The sequence below is a fragment of the Epinephelus moara genome, chromosome 18, assembly GCF_006386435.1.
Source record: "Epinephelus moara isolate mb chromosome 18, YSFRI_EMoa_1.0, whole genome shotgun sequence".
Classification (NCBI taxonomy): domain Eukaryota; kingdom Metazoa; phylum Chordata; class Actinopteri; order Perciformes; family Serranidae; genus Epinephelus; species Epinephelus moara.
In genome coordinates, this window is record NC_065523.1 from 10913259 (window position 1) to 10937809 (window position 24551).

At 42.6% G+C, this 24551-nt stretch overlaps 1 protein-coding gene across 4 annotated transcripts in view; it reads right to left on the reverse strand.

Moving 5' to 3' along the window:
- The window catches only part of LOC126404819 (RNA binding protein fox-1 homolog 3-like), a 457207-nt gene that overhangs the window by 83216 nt on the left and 349440 nt on the right, over positions 1–24551 (reverse strand). The window contains exon 1 of one of the 4 annotated variants that reach the window (XM_050068157.1): positions 5229–5661. The exons of the other annotated variants lie outside the window; for them this stretch is intronic. Coding sequence (XP_049924114.1) covers positions 5229–5354 — 126 coding nt within the window. The 5' untranslated portion in view covers positions 5355–5661. Of the gene's footprint in view, positions 1–5228; positions 5662–24551 lie in introns of those variants that run through there. 4 annotated transcript variants of the gene reach the window in all.

Consider the following 24551-nt stretch of genomic DNA (forward strand, 5'->3'; position numbering starts at 1 on the left):
CTCCGCCTTTGTTATGCTGCTATGAATCAGCTGTTTAAGGGACAAAACAGCTGAACGGCGGCGAGAGAAAGACTCTGAATGATTTCACACCAAAACATAGAACATATTGAGAGGTATATTCCAGAGCCCATGAAATTGGGTTTTAAGTTTTTTTGATTTGTGCCTGATTGAATCTGAGTGAATTGTGCTCGGCTAAATTGACTGAAAAACAACAAAGCTGGCACTGCTTTGTGATATGATGGAAATATTTCAAATACAGCGTTTACCTATAACAGCACAACAGAGGGAGATCAGATAGCTTGTGAAAGCGGATGTAACAAATGCCTTAATCATGAGATCTGGGTTTGACTTGCAAGTAGTTTAAGTACAAGGCTTTTCTTGTTGCTAACAATTATCCAAAAAGTGTTAGTCCACTCTAAATACTTTCTGACCCTTCCACCCTGTCTACGGCACTCAGCCCTAAGTCCATTAGTTCCTAATAAAGATTGAAATCTTTAAAAACAACTCACAAAGACTTAGTTTCATTTTTTAAAAGCCTCACTAATTTCCTAAAACAGCTGGTAGCATTTGCTGTTACTCCAACAGGAGGAAAAAGTGCATTAGTTGGGGACTATTTTCAGCTGCAGATTATTTCACATTGGGTGCTCCAGTGAGTATTTACAGCAGCAGGACGCTGTATGTGGGATTGAGTCAAAATAAACTAAGGCGTGTGTGTTCATGGTAATATAGAAACACGTCACCCACTGCAACAGTGTGGCTGTTTGATGTATTTTTGATCATCTTTGGACAACAATGGAGCACAGAGGAAGAAGATATATCAGGCTTTGATACACACACACATACTTGCTAGTAGATACACTCATTGTTTTGGTCTAAGAGTTGATCGTAGAGATAAATGACGGAAGTGTATGAACAGTAAAAGTCCAATAGCAGATCAAAGCAGAACCAACTACTGCGTGTTAACCCTTTTCCCGAGAGGTCAGGAGGGAGGTGCTGTGGTGGGGGTGGCGAGTCCCATTTGAAGCCCAACGAGGCCGCGGCTCATTTCTCAAACTCATCTCCAATGCACCCACACCAGCCTAACGAGAGCCCATGTAGGGACAAAAACCTATTAGGCCTCCCCAGTTACAGACAGCATCTCCATTTACAGCTGTCAATAGTACAGCTTGGCCTACAATAATTATCCCCCAGGAAGGAGCCGTCTCTGCGCGGTTCGCATTAGTCCATCCCCCCGAGACCGCCAACCTGAATCCTTCGATATCTAAAGTCCCCGTGAATAGGAGCGCTTTGGGAGGCAGGATCAAGGCCTGAACCAAGGGGGAAGTGTGTCACGAGTATTCCCAGTCCTCTCCTCTCTGCATCCCTCGCCTTTAACCAGATGTATCAGTGTATGTGTGTGTGTGTGTGTGTGTGAGGAGAGAGGGAGTCGCTTCCAGTACAGTCGTAGAAAAGAGATCAGCATGAGTAGGAAGAGGAGGAGGAGGAGGAGGAGGAGGAAGCCGCTGTAACCAGAGAGCCCGGGCAATTCCTTTCAGGATCCACCGACATAAAAGGATCGCCTCTCCTAGGTGACCTAACCATTTAGAACGATACCGAAGCCGTGTACAGTTAAGGGGGAAATTCAAAACAGCCCGACCAAAGAAGCCACAAAAAAGAAATCAATAGATGCAACAATAACAATAGACATCAGCGCAGCGGAATGCCATGATAGAAAATCCAATTACAAATCAAAGGAAGGCAATTTTAGAAAACGGGAGATCTCGAGATAAGTCCGAGGCAAAGACAGAGAGAGAGATGTGACATGAAGACAATAACAACTGCTGCTTTTTCCTCTTTAGACATAAGTAACACCCTGCTTCCCACCCAACAGCATCGTCTTAGATAATAGAGTTACATTTACGAGCGTTGCCATATGCCCACCCAGTGCCTGGTAAATAGAAAATCCATGAGATGCCATGTTTTTATGGCTGTGAAGACAGCTACTAACTACCATGAGCAAACCTGAGCTACCCCGTCAGCTTCGGCTTGTGCCATAAATATATTTATACTTAAATACGGGCCTACAGCAGTGAGCATTGCATCCCGTAAAAGCCTCACCACACTGTAATTCATAACTCCCTCAATATCCAGCGCCATAACTCATGAAATGAGCCACTACAATACAAATTGACGGTAGGAGAAAAGTGACATCATCCTGCGGAAGGATGAAGCCGGCACCCCATGTGGTGGAGAAACTCTCCCCCTGTCGAAGAGAGGGACAGCCCTTCAGCAGCGGTGTGATACCGCCACTTTTTTTGTAATCAGAAGCCCACAGTTCTCCCACCACACCGCAGGGAGTCTCTCCTTGTGTTAATGAAAACAAACATTTAGCCGGGATTTATATGCGCCGCAGCCGACTACAAAGAGCATCAAAGCAAACTGCCTGGGAACACACACCCAAACACTGCTGCACACAAATAAAGGCAAGGTATGCTTCACTAATCTTTTATGTAATAAACTCCTGTCTTCCTGTGATATCATGCGGCGCCATGTTCACACATAATAAGCAAAGCTGTTCCGAGCCCAACTTAATACAGTGTCTTATTTGAAATGCAAACAAACTGTGAGGCAGAGGCTATCACCTCAATCTATTCCCCTTCTGTTCTCTGGCTGTCATCTCACACGAGCCGACGCTGCAGCCCTGCACTGTGGCGAGGGGAGGAAGCAGGAGAGTGGTGGTGGTGGTGGTGTGGTGGAGGAGGGGAGGCGGGGGCAGCATCCTACGAAGGATGGGTGATGTGGGAGGAAAAGGGATGGTGGGGGGGGGGACGCTGGCCACAGTGTGATTCAGAGGGTTGTTTCCCCTCACAGCGCTGCAGGGTGAGGATTTACCGCAAAGGAGGAAAAAAAGAGAAAAGAACAAAAGCTGCTGAGACATTAAAGGGATTTGAAACAAAAAGGGATGTTTCATGAAAATAGCACACAGGAAGTTTCAATTTCAGCTCTGTCTTGGACTTTTAAAGAAACCTGGTGTGGACATAAACGCGCACACACACACACACACACACACAAACACACACGTGGCCAGGTACACACACACATACACAGACTCAAGAGGCTTACTGGCCATTCTGAGGATTTGGATGTAACAGGGATGTAGTGCAAGGTAAACCCACCTAAACTCAGTTTGCTTACATTTTGACTTGTGGAAAGGAGCTCAGGCAGGCAAACAGTGTGACATAAACATGTAAGATATAAAATATAGTTGTCATCAAAATACAAACTATTAAAATGTTATAAATTTGAAGTTGAAGGTACTAAAAGAAAAAAAACCCTTTAGTTTCATTTTATCAGAAAATGATTAATCTGAAAATTTCACCAATAAACTCAGCAAGCCGATATTATTATTTTACTATGAGAATAAGAGTTAGTGGAGGTGGCCTTGGCTCCTCTACAGTGTGTGTTTTGGTGGCACCTGGTTGTCCACATGCCCCCCCCCCCGTCCCTGGCTGGCCGGTGGGGTGTGCCCGCTTTGGACAGATGGGTGGGAGGGGGTGAGGGCCATTACCATGATGGTGGGGGAGAGAGAGGGGAGGAAGATTCAAAATGAGAATGTTCCCATCACGAGCAGCACTCTCGGTTATTTCCCCTCAATCACTGCAGTAACACACACTGTTTACTGCAACTCATGCAGCTGGTAGTAAAAACCGAATTGGACGCTCGACCCCAACACCCCCCCCCCCCTCCCCCCCTCCTCACCCCATCATCCAGCCCCCATCATCCCATCACTAACATCACTCCCATCCCCAACTTGCTGAATTAAAACATGTGAATAATTCAGCAGATAGACAGGCACACGGGCTCCTAAGTGTCACCTTGTTGTTGATTTTTTTTTTCACCTCCTTTCAGAAAATTGCAGTCTTCAGGTTTCACAAAACAAGGGGATCAGTGACTGAATCAATTTCCAAAGGAGGAGGACAGAAAAAAAAAAAAAAAAAAAAAAAAGGGAAAATCAATGTTAATTTGCAGAGATATATAATTATTCAAAGTGTTGTCACTTGGTGGTGATCACCATTAGAAAAATGAAGGGGTGTGAGAGAGACTGAGGAGCTCGCTGTGGCCTTCGGATAAATTGAGACAATGCCCGATATGAAAGAAGTTTTTGTGTAATTTCAGTCTGAATGCAGTGTGTGTGTTGAGCAAATTTGTGGATTTGCTTTTATCTTTAAGAGCAGCTTTTCACCAGGTAAAAACATCCTAAGAATCAAAGGGACGTGAGGGTTAAATAACAGTGATAAGTCGAGATAAGATGACTAAGAAATTGAAATTCCTCACTTAATATTTCAGGGACAGTTTTTGTTTCCACATCATACAACTAAAAGCTGAGTACACATATATATACAGATATACAAACAATGTAAAATCATGTAATTATAATTAATCCATAAGGTCTCACAGATTTAACTTTTGGATTTTAAGGGCTGAAATTTAAAAATATAAATATGTTTTCTTTAATCACCTGGAATCGGTTTTCTTTTTTATATTGAGCAGATCCAGGTTGGGGTCAGTTTAGGTGACACACTCAGAATTTGGGCAGCACTCAGGTACACACTGAAGATAAATGATTTTCTTCATAATTCCAAACAGACAGCTAGGGGAAAAAGTTGACATCCTTGTGCGTTTAAAACAGTCTAGCGAAAGCAATTTCTTCCGAATCGTTCACTTGAAAAACTGTAAAGCATCCTTATCTCTGTGGCAGAGAAGTGATGGGAACTGTGGGAACAACAAACTGACCAAAACACTTCCAAGCACAATGAGTCATGAAGCGAGTGATGTACACAAACACTGCGTGGCCCCGCGTCACAGCAACCGCTAATTCACTGTTTTATTTCACTCAAATAAAAAAAAGGGGGGGTGGGGGAAGGAAGACGAGAGGAGATGAAGAACAGGATGGTTGAGAGGATAAAATTAAAGAGGCGACCCCCTTCCTCCCTCCCTCCTCCTCATCCTCCCCTTCAACTCCTGTCCTCCTTATTTTCCCACAAAGACAGGGTGAGGGTCAAGGGTTAGGGGGGTGAAAGTACTCAGGGTAACAACACAAAAGCGAGCGCGATGCTATCACGTGCCGCCGAGGAGCGCACGGAGGAACGAAAAGGCACGGACGGAGAGCGAGTGAGAGGAGGAGGAGGAGAGAGAGAGCAGGGGAGGAAAGAGGAGAGCGACGGAAAGCGAGCTTCATTCAGTCTTACCTCGGGCAGGTAGAGGAAGGCAGGGGGACACTGGAGCGAGTGTGGTAGCATCCCGGAGCCGGAGAGCAGCAGGCAGCCGGAGTTGGCCATGGAGCTCAGCGTGGGGTGACGGGACGCTTTGCGCATTTAGCAGGGAGATCCTTTCGCTCTACTCTTTCTTCCTCTCTCTCTCTCTCTCTCTCTCTCTCTGGCTCGCTTGCTCACTCTGTCTCCTCGGATCACTTCCTTTCTTCTGCCTCCTCCTGCCTTTTAAATTTCCCTTTTGCTGGCTTTTGTGCCTCTATTGAAGATGTAGCAGGGAGGCGAGCGGGACGCAGACAATGTGCATGTTCCACCTTTATCACTATTGCGCTCTCTCTCTCTCTCTCTCTCTCTCTCTCTAGGTCTCTCCCCCCCTCTCTCTCTCACTCACTATCCCTGGCGCGACTCTGTTTACTTTGAGCGCGATAAAAGCCAACATAAGCATTCAGACACAGAAGGGGAGGTTCTGTGCAAGGCGAGGAGGAGGAGGAGGAGGAGGAGGAGGAGGAGGAGGGGTTGTAGAGCCGGCAGGGGGTTGGGTAGGTTAGGGTGGGGTTATAAAAGTGGTGGTGGTGGTAGCATTGAGGGAGGGGTGGTGATGGTGGTGGTGTTGGGGGGGGTTACTGATGAAGTCCCCGATGGATTCATACATCAAACGGGGCTGGCTGAATAACAGAGGGGATGTGAATGACATTAGAACAGCTGATCCTGGGCATTAGCACCTCGTGGGACACTGCATGCTGCCTTTTAATTGCGGCCCCCCCACACCGCAAAACACACACATAAACACACACCCCCTTGGTGGCCGGCACCACCTCCCTCTCCTCCCCCTGTGTGTGTGTATGCGCTCAAGGACACATACTGTACAGCATGTATAGCAGACATATCTGTAGAGCCGGGGGAAAACGCATTAAAACAAAAACAGGCTGTTATTAGGGCCGGTTGTGACATCCTTCTTCATCTGCTCGTGCATCTCCCGAGCTGTTAATATGCATCCAGCCAAGCATGTACTGTAGAGCACGCTAAACAGTACACGCAAAACAACTCAGGGCTTCCTTTAAAATGGATCTTTTTGATTAATTCTGTTTGATACGGCTTTAAAAGAAGCAGACAAAGAGAATGCACAAGATGGATTTGTTACATCACAGGCGCCAGTTGGCTATGGAAACTCCATTACCTTAAAGATGGAGAAAATGCAAGAAATCTATCTTTAAGCTTACCCAACAACCCAAGCGTCAAAACCTTGATGCCTCAGCAGAGATTGGTGGAGTACGGTCCATCGCCAGGGTACGACAAGGTGTCTTGATCTTATAATTCCTCTTAATACAATCAAGTCAAGACAATCTATATTTACAAAGCCCGAAGTCACAAGTTTGCCTCTAAAGGCTTTACAATCTCTCTGACATACAACTATCTTTAGATCCTTGAGCATGATGCTATCACATGCCACCAAGGAGCACCCGCAGGAATTAAAGGGATGGCTATAGAGTGATTGAGAGTGTGTCCAACTCAGTTCTTACAAGATGATTTCTATCTTTTGGGTGGCTTATTCTCAGCCATTCAAAAAAGGTCTAGTGCCGTGATGGCTGTTTCCCCGGCTGGAAAAAAAGACAACTAAGACAATCAGAGCTCTTTAGGCAGGATTAAGAAGAAGGATGTTATCTGCCTGCGCCAGAGCCAGAATAATGGCAACAGAAAAATTGCCTCAAAAAAGGCGACAAGCATGGATGAGATTGATGCAGCTGTACAGTTTGTTGGAAATCAACACAAGGCTTAAACGTGTTACTGCAGGTTGGATGTAAGCGGACGAGGTTAGTTCAGAAACATTTGTGTTGCTGTTTTTTATAGTATTGTGGTATATGTATTTTAAGTTTTTTTTTCTTTTCATATCTGCCGCCTGTAAAACATTGGGTTAACCAATTAGCTTGCTTCATGCTCAGGTCTGCACTACATGTTGTTGGTCTTCTCCTGTGTTAACATCCTTCTCTAAGAAGATCCACAACTTTTACGTGTTTGGACCATATTTAAAGCAATACAGAAGTGACAAGTCATCATCAAATCATCTTATTTTTTTCACTTGGTTCATTTCCATGGACCCTAATTTTCCACTAATAATAAGAACAATAGCCCTAGCAGAATAAAAATGTCTCACGCAACTACTACAATCAGACGAGACCGGGCCGATAGGAAGAATTTTTCAACTGGAATGAGAGTGGTGGTGTAAACCTTTGATAATCCATTCAATAATAAAGTATTAGCACCTAATAATCACGTAAACGAAGCCCATTGTTTCTCTCTGGTTGGAATTAATAAAGTTTCTCCCACATGGGGGTAACATTAGGTCACATAGGGGGTGGATGCATTACCAGCTGTTTCTACACACCTCCCTCTGCTGATTTTGACAGAGAACCACTCATAAATCTAAAACAATATTTAGCACTCTGCTAGTGCTATGTTCTGATGTGAGTGCTGGACATAAAACAACCTGGGTTACACTTATTATCACTTACTCAAAATTCTATTAACAGTCTGAACCACTTCCTCCCCTTTCATACTTTATTTATTAGATGAATTAAATGTTCTCAACAAAGTTGAAAGAAAAACTTCTTTTGTTATATTTCTGGCAGATTAGACACTTCACAGCAGGTGGAACCACTCTGCACAAGTCATAAAGTTATTTTCTGATGCTTTGGGGCATGTAAACACACATCCTCTCGGATCACTTTATTTTGCATCCATGCAAACAATTAAGTTGGAATCTCTAATCATAATGATTTCAACTGGGTTGAAGAAAAATCCATGTAACTGCAGCTACTGACATTAAAAAAAAGGAACTGCTCCTATAGTAAACGCTAACACAGATCCTTTGTCCACTATAAATGATGCAGACTGGACGGGTACACGTACTTTAGGGGTTACTGAAATATTTTCTGTGCTCCTGTCTTTCTGCAAGTACATCACCTGAAGCCTCACCTTCTAACTTTGGTGCTTTGGCCACAGCGGCAGTAATAATGGGGTCCTGCTGTGGGAGACACAACACGACCACAGAGGAGAATTACCTCGCTCTGGGACACTCCCTCTGCAGATTAAACAATTCCAAGCAAGTAGCAGGGGGACAGCTGACCCGTAATTACACATTCATACTTGTATTTCATGAACTCTACTGAAAACCCCCCCGAAAACATCAGTAACTCAAATAAATTCTCACCTTCATTAGCAGCGCTCTTTATTGCCTGTATGAGGTTTTATTTCTGGATAACTGGCCTGATTGTTTGATGCAAAGATCAGTCATCACAGATATTTGACGTGGTTTAGGCTGAACGGTTTGGCATTGCCTGCTAAAGACGGGAATCCATTTCGCTGTCTTTCCTCTATGTGTTTTTCTGTCTCTCGCTCTTTTGCTCTCTTTTTTTTTCACTCTTTCTGTCTGTCTGTCTCACCCAGTTAATAATTCAAATGAGCACTGCCAGATCACTCCCTTCAAAGGGAGTTGCTGGAATGTTCTCAACGGTGCCTTTTCTTTTTGTCATGTGAAATCAAAGCCCTCAAACGTGGTAGAGATATCCTCAGTTAACTCCCCACACGGCTGTTCTGCCAATTAAAGAAAGATCAACAACCGCTGCGAACGGCTCACAGTTGATCACCAAAAGAAAAAAAAAAGTGATCTTAATGATTATCATCCTCATCATCATTTTTGTCACTGTCGCCCTTTGTCTTCCTCTGTTTCTTCCTCACAGCGCAATCACCACATCACTGTGGCAGCCCTGTAATAATCAGCATAATCATTATTACCACAATCACCATCATCATCACTGGCACTGTCAACTCTGTCATGTCTGTCTCCTGAGCCTGTGTTGCTGGCCTGTTATAGAACAGGATTTACCCTCCGAGGATTTACAGAGTCGGCATGTGTGTGGATTTGTGCAGGTGTGTGTTGAGTCCCGACTCTGAGATTCAGCTGATTTGAAGCATTACAAGATTTTAAATCCGGTTTTAATCTCCTCTCAGAAACATCCACCAACATCCATCCTTGTATACGAGACACAGCTTTGGCGTGACAGAAGATATAGAGTGGTTTGTCTTCGGAGCCAGTGTTATTTTAATGTGCTCCTCAAAAAAAAAAAAAGGGTTGAAAGCAGCAGTTCTTGCAGTAAAAAGCCATCACATGCACTGGGAGCTCAGTCAGCAATAATCAAAGGCAATACAAGCGGAGACTAATGGGGCCCAAACGATTGGCGGCGCATTCCTGTTCTCCACTGTTTATCGTATGACCGCTGATCAATACGGTCCACTCGCACTAATCTTCATAAGAGATGACTGTTTATTTCCCTTAACTCCCATCACTCTGACAGGGGAGGAAGAAGTACCCAGATCCTTTACTTAAGGAAGAGGAGCAATAACACAGTGTAAAATAATCCATTAAAGTGCTGCATTCAAAACATTCGTTATGTATAAGAGTGAGAGTATTGTCAGCTAAATGTATTGAAGTATCAAGTGTAAACTACAAATTAGGGATGCACAATATGAATTTTTTTCAGGCTTTACCAATAACCGATAATAACCTACTTCTCATGGCCGATACAGATAACTGATAATTTCAAATTTTTGTATTTTAAAAAGAAGTTCATAACATGCAGTTTATGCACACCTGAGGGTAAGAACGGGTACGATGTAGTGAGCAAAGGTAGGTGATTTACTATTCTATAGCTGTGACCTAACCAAATGTAACTGGCATCACTATTGTTAACATAACAAAAAAACAAAAACAGTTCTGACCCTCCAAATGTTCATTTATTGCTTTTAACAAAGCAGATCAAAAAAAAAAAATCCCTCAAACATACTTTTTTTTTTTGGCCTAGGATTTCAAATTAAATGCTTCGACATGATCTGTCAAATCAGAAATGTCAACATGTTACACACAAGTAATTTGAAGGGTTTTGTTTCCCATGCATTTATTTATTTTTAATGGTCTGCTACAAAATCAATGACTTGCCAAATTTTGATTTTCCTTATTTTCTACCAATTAAAATGGGTAAACTGTGTTTTATTCTTGAGCTGCTCGCAGCATAGTAATTTGCTTAGCCCCTCCTTGATCCACTCACTTCCCCTCTGTTTATCATGAGACTGTTGCACACGCCGCATACAGACAGTGATAGGGTTAACTGTTAGCATCACACGGCTAACGTTACCCAACAATCAATAATTGGTTTAATGACAGAGTCAAGCCGTTTTTATGTTGCAGTGGTTTGTTGGTACAGTTTAACAGCTCAATATTAGATGTCAGCCACTGCTACTGTGTTAGCTCGAGCTAACCAGGCAGAGGTTGAATAGACCGGGAAGGCAGTGGCTACAGGGGCAGTCCTTCAGCGCTGCACAATCATATGGTCTTCCTCTAAAACTGTGACAAATGGCCACACTGGCGTTTGCTGCTCTGTAGTTAGCATGCTGCGTTTCTTCCACTTTGTAGTTAGCATGCTGTGTTTCTTCTTCGTCTTCTTCTTCTTCTTCTTCTCTGTGTTTATATGTGTTGTACATGCTTTCCCAGGTAAGTCAATTTAAGCAATTTGGCTTTGTTTTATCAGCTCTATTTATCAGCTATATAATTTGGGAATAATAAGTAAAAATATAAATTTCTCGTTACAGGCCAATAATCTAACAGCCCAAATATATATTGTGCATCTCTTGTATAAATGATGTAGAGTGTGATCAGGATTGTAATGTTGTGGTTGGTTGAGGTCCCTACAAATTTTGACGTTATACACAGTTGGGGATTTTATGTATAAATACCACATTTTGTAAAATGATCATTTATTTTGTACATAAAATTTTAAACTGCAAAGTAACTCACCTTTGGACTCGGCACATCTGAGATTCTCACAGTTTGCCTAAAATATTGAAACATTATCATCAGCTCAATGTTACTGTTTTCACTGACATGTTTATCTTCTGTTATCATTTACCGTGTTTTTAAAAATTCAGAGGCTGAAAAGGTTTTAATCAACTGCTCAATAAATTTTCTGTGAATTTTATTTCCCAAAGTCTATGTCAAACGCTCTCTTCACACAGCCAGGAATTAAGTTCAGGTGAGGAAATACATAATCCATCATTATTTTAAATGTGCTTATTTCCCAGAAGTACAGAAATTGAAATATACTCTAAAACTGAATCTAAAATTAATGAAATCAGTCGATGAAATACCCAAATGTGTGTTGGTTTTTTAATACCTGAATGTAAAGTACCCCTGGGTCGCTAGAGATTGCTAAAAATCCTGAGAACATGACCTTGGTGTCCTCACTTGTAGTTATGGACCTGGTTGATTTCAATTAATTAGTAACTACATTTGTCAGATAAATATATTGGAGTAAAAAGTTCAGTGTTTCCCTCTGAAATGTAGTGGAATAGAGGCAGGAAGTAGCAGAAATTGGGAATATTCAAGTAAAACCAAGTACTTCAAGATGGAAGAGTACACTGCACTTGGACACAGGACACATGAACACAGCTCCCCCATCAGGAGGACCAACAGTCTGAGCAACTCAAATGTCAGAATGGGGATTATGCAATATTATGCACCGACCCAAACTTTGTTAATATGTATGAAAGTAAATATGGAACCCTGTCATATTCTCCATTAGTAACAGTGTGGAGTATAATTAGTCCATCTGAGCCACTGATGTGATCAGTCGAGTTGTAGGAGAGAGTGTGGAGTCCGAAGGGGAGCTGCACCCACCCCACTGGACACACAACCAAGACCTCTGGAGACACACTGAAGAAAACAAAGCAGCAGTGTTGGTGCTGGTGGATTTTGTTGAGAAACGGCGAGGCCTTTAGAGGGGCACCCTTGAAGTGCCCCTCTGACAGCCTTCCTCATTATCTGGCATCTCCAGAGTGCCAGCCAACCCTGCTGAAGAAGAGGGGGCACGAGGACGCCTCGATCAGCCGGCCCCGGGGGTACTCAGAGAGGGGAGGGTTGTGCTCTTGCTAAAGGTCCACTGATTATATCTCAGGCCCAGAGCTTCAGGGATTCCCACTAATTAAAGGTTGTGTCATATCTGTTAGAGATAACAAACCTATGTAGCTCATCATTTTTTTATTTTATTTTTTTAAATCAGGGAGTCCATTTTACAGACTTCCCTCCTCCCCGCCGATATCTGCGTTCTCCGGCATCATGTCAGGTTGCAGGCTTGGTCTGTATTCAAGGCTGACCAGCTTTCTGCACCCAGAGGAAAGGGTTCCTGTTTAACCTGCCCTCACCCATCTCAGCGTGCCAGCGGTGTTGTGGAGGCATCAGGGATCCTTTGTCTGGAGGCATAATTAAAGCTCTCGTTCATTATTTCTTCACTTTGAGCGCAGATCTGAGTAATTAGGAGGCAGTGCCACAGGGGGGGAGGGGGTGGAGCTCATATGGAAGCATATACACAGAGAAAGAAAAACACAAAACTACACATGCCTGCACTCATACAAACCAGAAGACAGTGCGCCTGTACACACGCCCAGGAAAAAAAGCACTTGTTCAATCTCAGCACCAAATGAGCTGCATTCATCTCCCACCTATCTTTGGATGCCAATATCTGGCTCCGAGTGAAGTATGCTTTTTCTTCCCTCAAAGCTGTCATGTACTAATGCATTGATTAAAAATTTTGATTAAATGGACAGTTAAGGGAGGAACTGCAAGAGTGATCTGTGATCCATGCCTCAATTGGACGCTGGGATAGGATGTGAGGGCCCTGGCTTTTGCTGCGCTTGGAGCTGAGGCACTTGCTTCTCTAATGGATTTTGAAACAGAGCTTGGCTTTTATATGGTGTCATTCATCCTCATATGTTTTCGCCTGCCGCGTCTCACAATCACTGCTTCTTTATGGCAAACTAATGCACCGGGTGCTAAGATCAGCAGGTTGGCTACGGCCATCGCTCATAGAGCTCTGGCCAGATATTAGAACGTTTCAAAAGCTTCCACCGGAGGAGGCAGAGCAGAAACCGAGAGGTACTGACTCTGCCTCCCACACCGTCATACATCAACTGTCCACACCACAACGTCTACACCCAAAACACACATACACACACTGAGCCCCTGCTCCTTCTGCTGCTTTGACGAGTAAGGAAAGGAGGGGGGTGATGGAGCTTTATGGCTGCGGACAGTCAACGTCAATACATCGAGCGTTTTACCACCCTCTTATCCAAAGGTCTAGTTTGCTCGTGGCTACAAAGCGCCGAGGCCAGGGTGTATGCGATAGTCGTAGGAGGTGGGTGGAAGACAGGGAAGGGTTGGGAGACAACCAACGGGGGCGATGGCTCACGCCCTGTTAGCCCTCTAGGGCAACAGAGGCTATGATAGAAAGAGAGCTGACAGGGCAGAGGGACGGCCAAGCATGGAAATCACATCAGATCAATGATGAAAAATTCAGTGACGGCAAGAGTCGCTCTTGGGGATGATGTCACATGGTGCATGTAAGCGTGTGACTACTGAATGTACATGGAGAGGCTAATGTGTCAGCCAGCAAACATGCATTCGCCCATTTTGTCTTCCGGGGTTGGAGCGCTTGGTTAGAAATGAGTCTAATAGCAGGCAGGAAATGAATATATGAGAGTCAAAAAGGCATGTTTGTAGAGTTATACTTGCATATGTATACATCTGTTGGTATTTATAATTACAAGTTTGTCTCTGGGGCTTTACAATCTGTAATACTTAGATAGTCATCCTCCATCCCTAAACCCTCCGTTACCCCCTGAATATCCTTTACCAAGAAAAAAACAGTAGCAAAGCAACAGAGGGTTTTCTCGCAACTACATATCAATATCATCCACGTGAATCATTGCTCTTGTGCTTCAAACCACCACCACATACAGTAGTCTACCAATACAGGTAAACAAAATGTGACATAAAAAATTGCGTTATAAGCCACGTCTAGGATATAATTTCTACTGAAGAGTAGGTAATGGGAAACTGTTGAGAAGTAGATGAATACCTGGTTGGTCACAGAATACGCAACTAAAAACTTTGAAGAGTTTCAACTAAACTCTCTCATGACTTTTCCATAGACATTGTGGCCTTAGCCAAAAAGCAAACATTCCTGTCTGATTTTTTTAATCTATAAACTATTTTTTCGAAATGAGGTATGTGATGATACATGTTGATATTTTTTGTACCATAGAGGATTTTATCAATGTTGTCCATTCCGAAGTATTGGGTGTACATTTCTTCAGATGTGTTGGTTCTCTAACTTAAACCTCATCCTTATTCTAGCCTTAATTCTACTCTACACCAAGTCCAAACCATAAACTGAATCTGAATCCTGCCATATGACTTCACTTTGGAGCATTGTTTTTTTTTTTTTAAAATAACCCAGAAGTGCGAGAACACACATGTGCACACCCAAGCAGTACTATAATTATGGTAAATTACCAACCAATAAGTCAGGCCAGTGTTCTCAAATCCAATCGTCTGGGTCCAGAGTACTGCTGCTTTTCTCTTCTGCCACCTTGTTGATTGCATTCACCTGTTGTCCTGGGCTGAAATCAGTCCCTGATTCAACAGCTAGAGAGGATACTACCTGGCAGCAGTGGAAACCAGCATTGCTCTGGACTCATGAGGACTGAGTGTGAAGATACCTGACAGGATGTGCTGCTTGACGAGCACATTACACATATCAGTTGTTCGTAGCCAAAATGTCCCACAATTTAAATCCATCCAAAGCAATCATTCTCAAAATCTACCATCCTTGTGCATTTCAGAATTCATTGACGTTCTGCTAAAAAAAAAAAAGGCAACCTTAACCATAATGGCTGTAGCCCAAAGCGAAGTCAATTACATAGATTGGTGCGGTGACATAAAGTGTATTCCATTTGGGAGCAGATTGGTCATGCCCAGTAATGTTCCCTTCCAGCAGGCATACCTTTGACCATTACTCTAAACAGGCAGTTGGGGAACCAGAGACCTATTTCCCACAACTGTGAATGCTGGTGTGTCTCCCAGAGGGGTCAGGGGTTCACGCTGCAGCTACCATGCTCTCATATTTAGCAGCGGCAAGTGAGAAATGGTACATCAATACTGCCAGACGCACGGGGCCACAGCGGCCTCCAGCACACACATATCATATCAGAATGGAGCGTCACAAACCACAGCCAGGCCGGGAGGTGTCAGGAAATGTGTGGATATATGTGTGTCTGTATGACTATCAGCATCTAAAACACCTCGACAACTTATGTTGAATGTGTATTTGTTCGATTTTAAACATTCTTGGTGTATTTACAGTCATACCTTAGTGTAAAAACCAATGAATGGTATCATCGTGGACGATTGGTAGCCTCAAATTGAAGCCATTATCTCATGTTTCTCCAACTTAAGATCACATTTCCCACAAACCACACCACTTCCTGTCACCAGATGGATAATACCATTTACCACCTTCCCTTCTACTGCATTTGTATTATTTTTGACCTAACAGATGAGAGTACACACATTGGAAGTGACAGTCAACATATCGATTCATTGTTTTAGTCTTTTATCAAGCAAAAATGCCAAACATTCTTTGGTTCCAGCATCATATGTTGAATATTTTGGGGTTTTGGACCGTTGGTGTATCCGATTTTGATGTTATCAGCCCATTAAATGGCTATTATCTATTTCTTAACCTCACTGTCGAGTTAAAGGGGGACTGCCACACCTACTATTAGGTTCACAGGCTGTTATTAGTGCAATAAATAGCCGTTACCATGTCAAATGTTGTAATATAATTGCAGTTTTGTTAAGTCTCACTTCCATTTTTACGTAGTTTAGGCTACAAAACTACGTGGTTAGGTTTTGAAAAAACCAATCATGGTACCTCGGTTAAAACAAACTCAAAAACAAATCTCTGGTTAAAACAACTCAACGGATCATTAAGGCCACAAGAGGCTGCTGCCCAACAGTAAAGTAAATGGCCATTTCATTGTCTGATTATGGTCTTCTGAAACGAACAGCAGGAGTGGCAGGCTGCTTCTTACACATAACTATGATTCTTAAAACCAATGATAACTGCCATTTAATGGACTGATAACTGCTGAACTGGTTGGTTGGTTGGTTGGTTGGATAAAAAAAAAGAAATTTGAAGGCCCTGGTAACTTACTATTGGCATTTTTCACAGCTTCTTCACATTTTAAATATTGAACAATTGATCAGTTGCTAAAAAAAAAAAAAAAAAAAAAAAAAAAAAAAAAAATCAACAGATTAATTAATGAGCACAAAAACGATGCATAGATCCAGCCCTAATCTTTCACTCCTGACATCTGCAGTCAACAGAAACTCTAAAAGTAGCTCGACATCAATCAATCATATCTAATCAATTCAGCATATCTGCACTAGAGGCTCACAGTGTAAGATGTAATGAAGTTAGAATTCAATACAAATAAAATGGCAGACATACTATCTTAAACCATCAGGAAATGGAAGAGCACTGGGACATGCAATACACGTAACAATTTTGATAAGGATTTTAAAAATGATCCAGATTCCGACACTCATGGCATACATACATTGATTGGGTGAAAGCTATGTTTTGAACTGATTTCAGTAATATATGGTTAGTTTAAGAGCTCATTAAGGTCTTGCCCTCAGCTCCATCTCTAACCTTTTAACCCCTTTTGAGTTTAACACCAGGCTAAAGATCAAAAGTGATCCAGCTTTTCCATCGGGGTCTGGAGGCTGTGGTCAAATCAGTGCCTTCCTCTGAATCGCCTCTCCTTCCTCGCAACAGGCCATTTCATAAGCCTGAATGTTTTATAGAAGAGATTTTTTTCTACCAGTGTCTTTTTTTGTTACAGAGCCTGTTTGGTAAGCGCCTGTGTTTTGAGAAGTGCTACTTAAATAGAGGCTCTAAATATAAAGTTTGTGTGGGTGTGTGCCTCTGTCCCAGTCCCAATGTCTTTCCCCTTAGTGTTTGGTGTGTCTCCGGCTGTAGATGTTTTTTTGTGCAGACACCTGCCGGGCTATAAAACCTTCCTGTGCAGCATGAAGTGCCCGCAGCCTCCGCTGTTGTTACCTAAGATCCAACCCTGCCCTCTGACCACATCACCAGCAGCACACAACAACAACCCCGCCACCTCCTGCATTCTTCCCATTCCACCGCCATCAAAACGTAGCTACGGGGACTCTCGCACTGTTACAGATTTTCCACGGACATCTGCCCCGAAACGATGGCTGCTCGAAGAGAAAGGGTTTAAGAAATTCTGCCCAAAGGAGGTGGAAGAAATGTGAGCGTAATATCTCTGAGTGGGAGTCATGAATGTAATATTATACTGAACCCAAATGCTGCGATCCCTGCTCAATATTTTACAAGATGTCTGGTTTTAATGCCGCCCTGTTGAGGGCATAATATCGATGGTACCAATGGAAAATGTTAAAGTGTCAAGCTCTGTGAGGCGCATATCTGTGAGAAAGAAAATTACAAACATACATATATACACGTGAAGGTGTCACATAGGTAAATGTTCAAGCACAGCACCCTTGGCGGGAAGGATTGTTTTTTCTGGTCATGCGTGTCCGTTGTGATCAGTCATGCTCATGTTGCTGTATTACTTCCTGTGATGCTCGCTCGCTCTTTCCCTAATGCTTCTTTTTCTCCAGTCTCTAAATGCTATCTGTCAGTAGGTGTTGCAGGACTGATAGAGGCTCGTCTGTTGCCTTTCTCATTACAGCGGGGGAGACAAAACCCGGCAAGCGCAGTAACCTTTCATGGAGACAGAGGGAGGGAGGCATCCACACAGAGCCAGCACCTCCGTCTACTTGACATAACCCTATTACCGCTTCCTTAATTTGTCCCGCCGTGACAACTCGCAGCCAAAGAAACGGTTAAAAGAATGAGTGAACAAAAGCTGCATTGCATTATGGGGGGTGGAGGAGGGAGGGAGGGAGTTGTTGAGGGTGGAAGACAATGGGGAAGCAGAGCTGATGCATCAGCCATATTGGATCATTTCTAAAACGCAACACATTATCCGGAGGTGGGCCCCAGTATACTCCACTTAACTTATCGCTTCCTGTCTCCACTCAAAGGGCTCCTTTTTTTAAAAAAAATCTTGTTGTTCATTAGTTAACTTTTTGTTTCAAATTTCTCTCTCAGTCTGCGGTGTGCAAGCTTTAAAAGGCAGCAGGCTGATCAACTTAATCAAAAGAGTTTTCCGGCAGTTTACATGAGCAAAATTTCAAAAAGCTCAGAAACGGTGATAATGTTTTATTCTGTTTGGCCTTGTTTTCCTTTCGTGGACGTCTACTTTTGTTAAATGTAATAATGTTTCTTCCCTCATTTAATATTTACAAACACCAAGGTTCTAAAGAAACCTTCAGCGCTTCTTCTTTGTTTCCTAAATCTGTTTGTACAAAATATGATCAAAGCTGCACGCAGACAGAGTGTACCTCAACATGAAAATGACAATGTCTCAAAAATAACTAAATGACTGGCAAAATGAGTAACAGCTTCAAAATGGCTGATAATAAGAGCCGCTGAAGTGTGAGCTCAGTGAAAGTGCCAGACACTCAGACAAATGTGACACTAAATCCTGCATTTGGCACATCCTAAGTAAACAAAAGTGTTGATAAAAGGAAGCCAAAGCAATCTTCTTTTGTGCGCAAAATTCACAAAAAAAAAAAAAAAAAAGTGTTTTCTTTTTGTGTGGCAGCCCCACGTTTCAGCTCAGGCACCTCACTGGGAGAGTCTCAACTGTAAGACAGTCACGGCTCTCTGTAATCACACACACAACTGGTTTCAACTAATAAACTGTGACCTCTCAAATATCCATGGTGATAATCTACATCACAAACTGATCTAGCAAAAGACTGAATTAAGGTTTTGTTTTGTTTTTGTGACAGCCAAACAATGCAAAAAAATGCGAAATAGTTGCATATTTCACATCAAAACAATTCATACTGGAAGCAATGCAAATTGCAGTTGTAACAGCCACCCCTCTCTCCCACTGTCATGACGTCAGTTCCACACAACATGACCGAGGGATGCCATTACCTGCCACTATGACAGCTCAGGAAAAATCCTCATTTAAAAAAATAATTACATCACTTTTTCGCTGATTAGTATTCACGTACTGGGTTAAAGCACTCATGACAAAAACAACAGTTTGAAAAAATATATTGATATTGATTGTTTTACACTTTGAACACTGGTGATATTTGAAAGGATGTGTGGTGTGCAGTAACTACAGTAAGTATATTTTCTCAGATACCATCCATATTGTAAGCACACGTTTGAGGTAGTTATACTTTCCATTTCACATTATTTTATATCTTTACTCCACCACATTTCTTGGGGAATATCTGACCTTTTATACCACCTAATATATCTGTGCGTTCATTAATGTGTTTTAAGAGGACAGTGTGTGTTTCATGGTGGTTGTTGACAATAAGAAAAAAAGAGAATATCACCAGCTGCATCCACTCATAACTTATACACAAATATTCTGTACTTTTGCTGTAAAATGGGAAATTTGAATGCAGAACTTTTACTTGCAATGTACCTCTACATTGTGGTGTTTCCACTTTTTCTTGAGCAAAAGAGGTGAATATGTCTTCCTCCAGCGTGTGTTTTATGTATCTGGTAGCAGCATCAGCGGCGTGTTTGGAATTTTTATTTGGGGGGAAAAAGAATGAGTAATAATGGCCTCTATGGCTAAACAGACAGAAAAAAAAAGACTTCCTGCGCACCAGAGATGACTATTCTTCAAGTCTCGACTCTGGTGAGCACCTGTTTTGCAAGCGGACTTTAATGTTTGGAAGAAGCATAAAGAAGGAACACACTCTACATAAAAAGGGGTTGTTTAGAGGATATTGGAGAGTTTTTCCGCAGTCAACAGGCCCACCTCGGGGCCACAAACCCCGTGTCGGGGACTCTCGTGGCTCGGGCTGATCTCTCTCCCTCTCTCTGGCCTCTGATCTGGGCTGCAGCGGTGGCAGCCATGGGTGTGGGTTCAACGCCTGAGCGCGGGAGCTGTCTATGTAGAGAGATTAAAGGGCCTGTATCGATCCACAAGCGCTCATGCATTTTGCATGAGGAAGACATTGTCAAAGAGGCCTCTCAGATTAAAAAAAAAAACTAGTAGAGGGAGAGTTCTAGAAAATATGCTGAACTCTGTGAAAAATCTTAATGTTGAAGTGTTATGCATGTAAACTCGCTTTTATATATTGGATTGTCCATGAACTCTCATCGACCCGAGATATTACTCGTTTTTCATTTCTTCCCCCCTCACACCCCACCACGCCGTCTTCTTCTTCTCCTCCATTTTTTGGTGGTTGAGGTTGTAATGCTGAAGTCAGAATGTGAAAAACAAGCCCCCCAAAAAAGAAAAGAAAAAGAAACACTGGCAGCCAGAGACTGTCTAATGGCGGCAGTGAGTCTGTTGGAGAATTCTCAAGTAGAGTGTGAATTATTTAGGATGTGTGGCTAGTGTGCAGAGCATGAAGCCACCCCGCCCGGCAACCGCCAGGCAGAGTGGCCGAGAAAATTCAGTGTGCAACAAACATTCGCCCGTCTGAAGTCTTTATTTCTCCTCTTCGCCATCAGTTTGGTGGAGTGAAAGACTGAGGTTGAGCTTTCAGCAAAGAGACAGAGAAGTAGATTTTAGAGAGTTGAGCAAAATGTGTTTCCATCCTTGGCCCAAAAAAATTTCTTACTCAATTGTTGATCTTCCAAAACATAAAGAGAGGCACAGAGACGTCACTTTGACCCATTTACAGCCCCGATGATGCAGCTGATTATGCGTCATCAACATTTCATGCGGGTCATCATGCATGTTTGAAGGCACGACGCTTTACTGTACCGAAGACCCCCCTTCCTCGCAGTCTGAGAGCCCCTCAGAGCCTCCTTATCCTGCGAGCACATGTCAATCTCACCTGAACGACCCCGATAACAAGACAAAAGCAATCAATCTCTGATATTGGCCGGGTGGGAGAGTCGGGGATAACACAGACGCTATCAGCGAACGCCAACAAAGACGGAGATTTTCTGCGTGAGGATGATTAGAAACACGGCGGCTGCTGTGACACGCTGATCTGCAGCGGTTAAACAGAGGCGGCTGTCATCGCTGGCAAATGATGACGCCGAGCGCCGATAGAGGAGATGGGATCTAGGTGTGTGTGTGTGTGTGTGAGGATCAGAGGGGCTGTGTTGATGCAAAACACAGCAACACTTTGTACGAACACACACACACTGAGGCAGGGCCACACATACGTAAACATCTAGACCAGTCAATGAAAAACACAAACATGTACGTACTATGCACATCAACCTATAGCGATACAGTACTGAGTGGAGTTGTGGATACTTTTTCATCTTGAGGCAAAAAAATAAAAATAAAAAATCAAACATACTCAGTGGTGTAGTCTTGATAAACAAGAATGAATCACATAAATAAGTCTGAAAAAACTTTAATTCAGCAGCAGAGTTAACGCAGAAAATATACTGAACAACTACACAAAGTCCAAAGACATGACGTTGATTAAAGGCTGTGAAACCTTCATCATACTAACATTAGACCCTCATACCAGTTTGATATCCAAAACTAATGATTATTTATTTTATCTAGTATTTTTTGATTAATCATTTATTTCATGTCAGGAAGAAGTAGACAGCGTCAGTACCTTGCTTACCAATTAAAAAGATAAGTCACTCATTCTGTTATCACAAAAAGGTTTGAACTGACGATTGTCAATTAACCAGGGGATTCCTCGTGTGTGTGTGTGTGTGTGTGTGTGTGTGTGTGTGTGTGTGTGTGTGAGAGAGAGAGAGAGAGAGAGAGAGAGAGAGAGAGAGAGAGAGAGAGATCCTTCCAAAACCCAGTGTATTACACAGCAGCTTGAATAATTTCAAGTCAAATTAACAGATGGAAGAACTATGTTTTCACGTTACTGTGTCCATACAAGTGCTGATGTACTCATTGAAAAAACTTTGACATTCACAAAGAGTGCGTCCACACTTGGACAACAAGAGCCAGGATCCAAATCTGGAACTTTTTTTTTTTTTAACAGACTACCTATTCACATAGGTATACTACTGGGGGAGCCATACTACTCTGTACTAGTTTTGAAGGGTACATTACCAATTGTGTCAGAGGCGGATCTACCGTGGTGGCACAGGGCGGCAGCTGCCAACCCCTAAAAAAGTGGCGGACCAGAAATTTACAACAACAGAACTCTAATGTCCAGGTGCAAGTTAATGCAGCAAAAGACGACGCTCCCCGCCCCTAGACTTGTAGGTCCAACCCCTCCCCCAACAGGAGCTGGTTGTGACTTTATGTGCATTCACAGCGACTTCACCTGTGATACAACAATAGAGGAAGATAGAGAAAGATGAAGAAGATAATGGCAGTCGGCAGACCATACAGTGACGAAATGAGGTAATACTTGCTGGTGGTCTTTGAAGAAATTAGAGTAATCGGAAAAGTGCAAGGCTAGTGGAGTCATTAAACACTGTGTTTGCAGTATGTGCTAGCTGGCAAACGTGACTGAAGGGTCCCTAGTTTTATTAAAAGTTTGCCATGCATGCTCAAATATCTTATATGCAGTCAATGGGCATGCCATACATGACCTGATAAAGGCTCGACAAACTGACGCAAATGTTGTGAAGCTAAGGCACAGGCAGATTTGTCTTCACTTTGGGAAGGTTAAAAGCAAGTTTATGAACACACATTATTTAATGAACTATTGTGGACAAATTTTAAGTGACCGGTTTATGTTCAATGGGAAAAAAATGAAAATTTAAAGATAAAACAATGATTTCTATTGCACCTTTTGGTATTTCTATTCAATGTTTTACAGTTCTTCCAAGCAATTATTGATGTGATTGAGATCAAATTAGAATTTATATATTTCTACCACCCCTTAAAGTCTCCATGCATCCCTCCATACAGGGTGCCCAGTAGCTCACCTGGTAGAGCGGATGCCCCCGTGTACAAAAACGATGTGCTTGCCACAGCAACTACGGGTTCGATTACAGCCCGCAGCCCTTTGGTGCATGTTGTCCACTCTCTCCCCCTTTTATTCTGAAGCCATCCCATTCATTTAAGGCAAAAAGCCAAATAATAATAACAGTGAAAATTAAAAAAAAAGTCTCCATGCCACTCTCTTGCCACCCGATGTATATTTCTATAGATCTGCCCCTGAATGCACACAGTATTACTCATGTTCTAACTGCATTCACTTGTTACAACTGACTGCATAACAGCAACGGAAGTGAAAACACAAAGAACAAAAGGTAAAATACAATAACACCAGTAACAATGCAGGGAAGGAAATAAAACAAGATTAATGTCCTTGCGTCTGTTGTCCCGGTGCATGCTGGGAGGTTTCCCTTCACGCATACCTCGGCACGGAAACAATATAAACTCTACGAACTCAAATGGTAGGGAATAGTAGGAGATGAGACTTTGGTCAAACCCCATAATAACATGTTTAAGACTATAAGAATCAATAAATAACATATTACTTTCACTGATTGTGAGAAAATCAGCAAATCCTCATATTAAGGAAGCTGGACGTGGAGGATTTTTTGGTGTTTTTGCTTCATAAGTGATTAATCAGTGATCAGATTTTCTGTTGATTAATATCCTGTGTTTCGATTTCAAACTAATCATTTCAGCCCTAATCCAAAATGTGACAAACTACAAATTAAAAAAGTACCTGCCTCACCCTGTAACTGCCATAAACGCACAAACACGTGTTCAGCTGCACTCTCACTGTATATGCAGGGTGTGTGAGGGGAATTTTCCAACATCAAAAATCAAAGCATTTAAGTAGATTGTACACAAGCACGTCTTGGAAGCTTGATCTTACTAATCTACAAATGGCTTCTTGTTATTAAACTGCTAATTCAGAGGATTAAAGGATCCATGAGAACACAATCCCCTTTACTTCCTTTCCAGGGTATGCTGAAGGTGGCTTAAATATTAATTAAGCACACACACACACACACACACGCACACATGTTCGCCCATATGCGCACACATACAGCAGAGTATATAGAGTACTCGCTTGGCTCAGGACTAAGTACAGTATCTGGGAGTTTCCTCATTTCTTTGTCTCATTTTGTCAAGCAGCGCCTTCGTTTTTTCTCCTATAAACCCTCCATTTCTCTCAGTCAAAAAACACACACACACACAGAGCTTGACACACACACGCGCCTATTTTCATATCGCAGACAACCATATCTTACTGATTAATTCCTTTCAGTCTTTTTTTAGGATGCTCAGTACTGTCATCTCGCCGCTCCTCTCCTCTCACATGACCCAAAATCCTCATTTGACTTCTTTCCCTTTTTTCTCTCACCACAA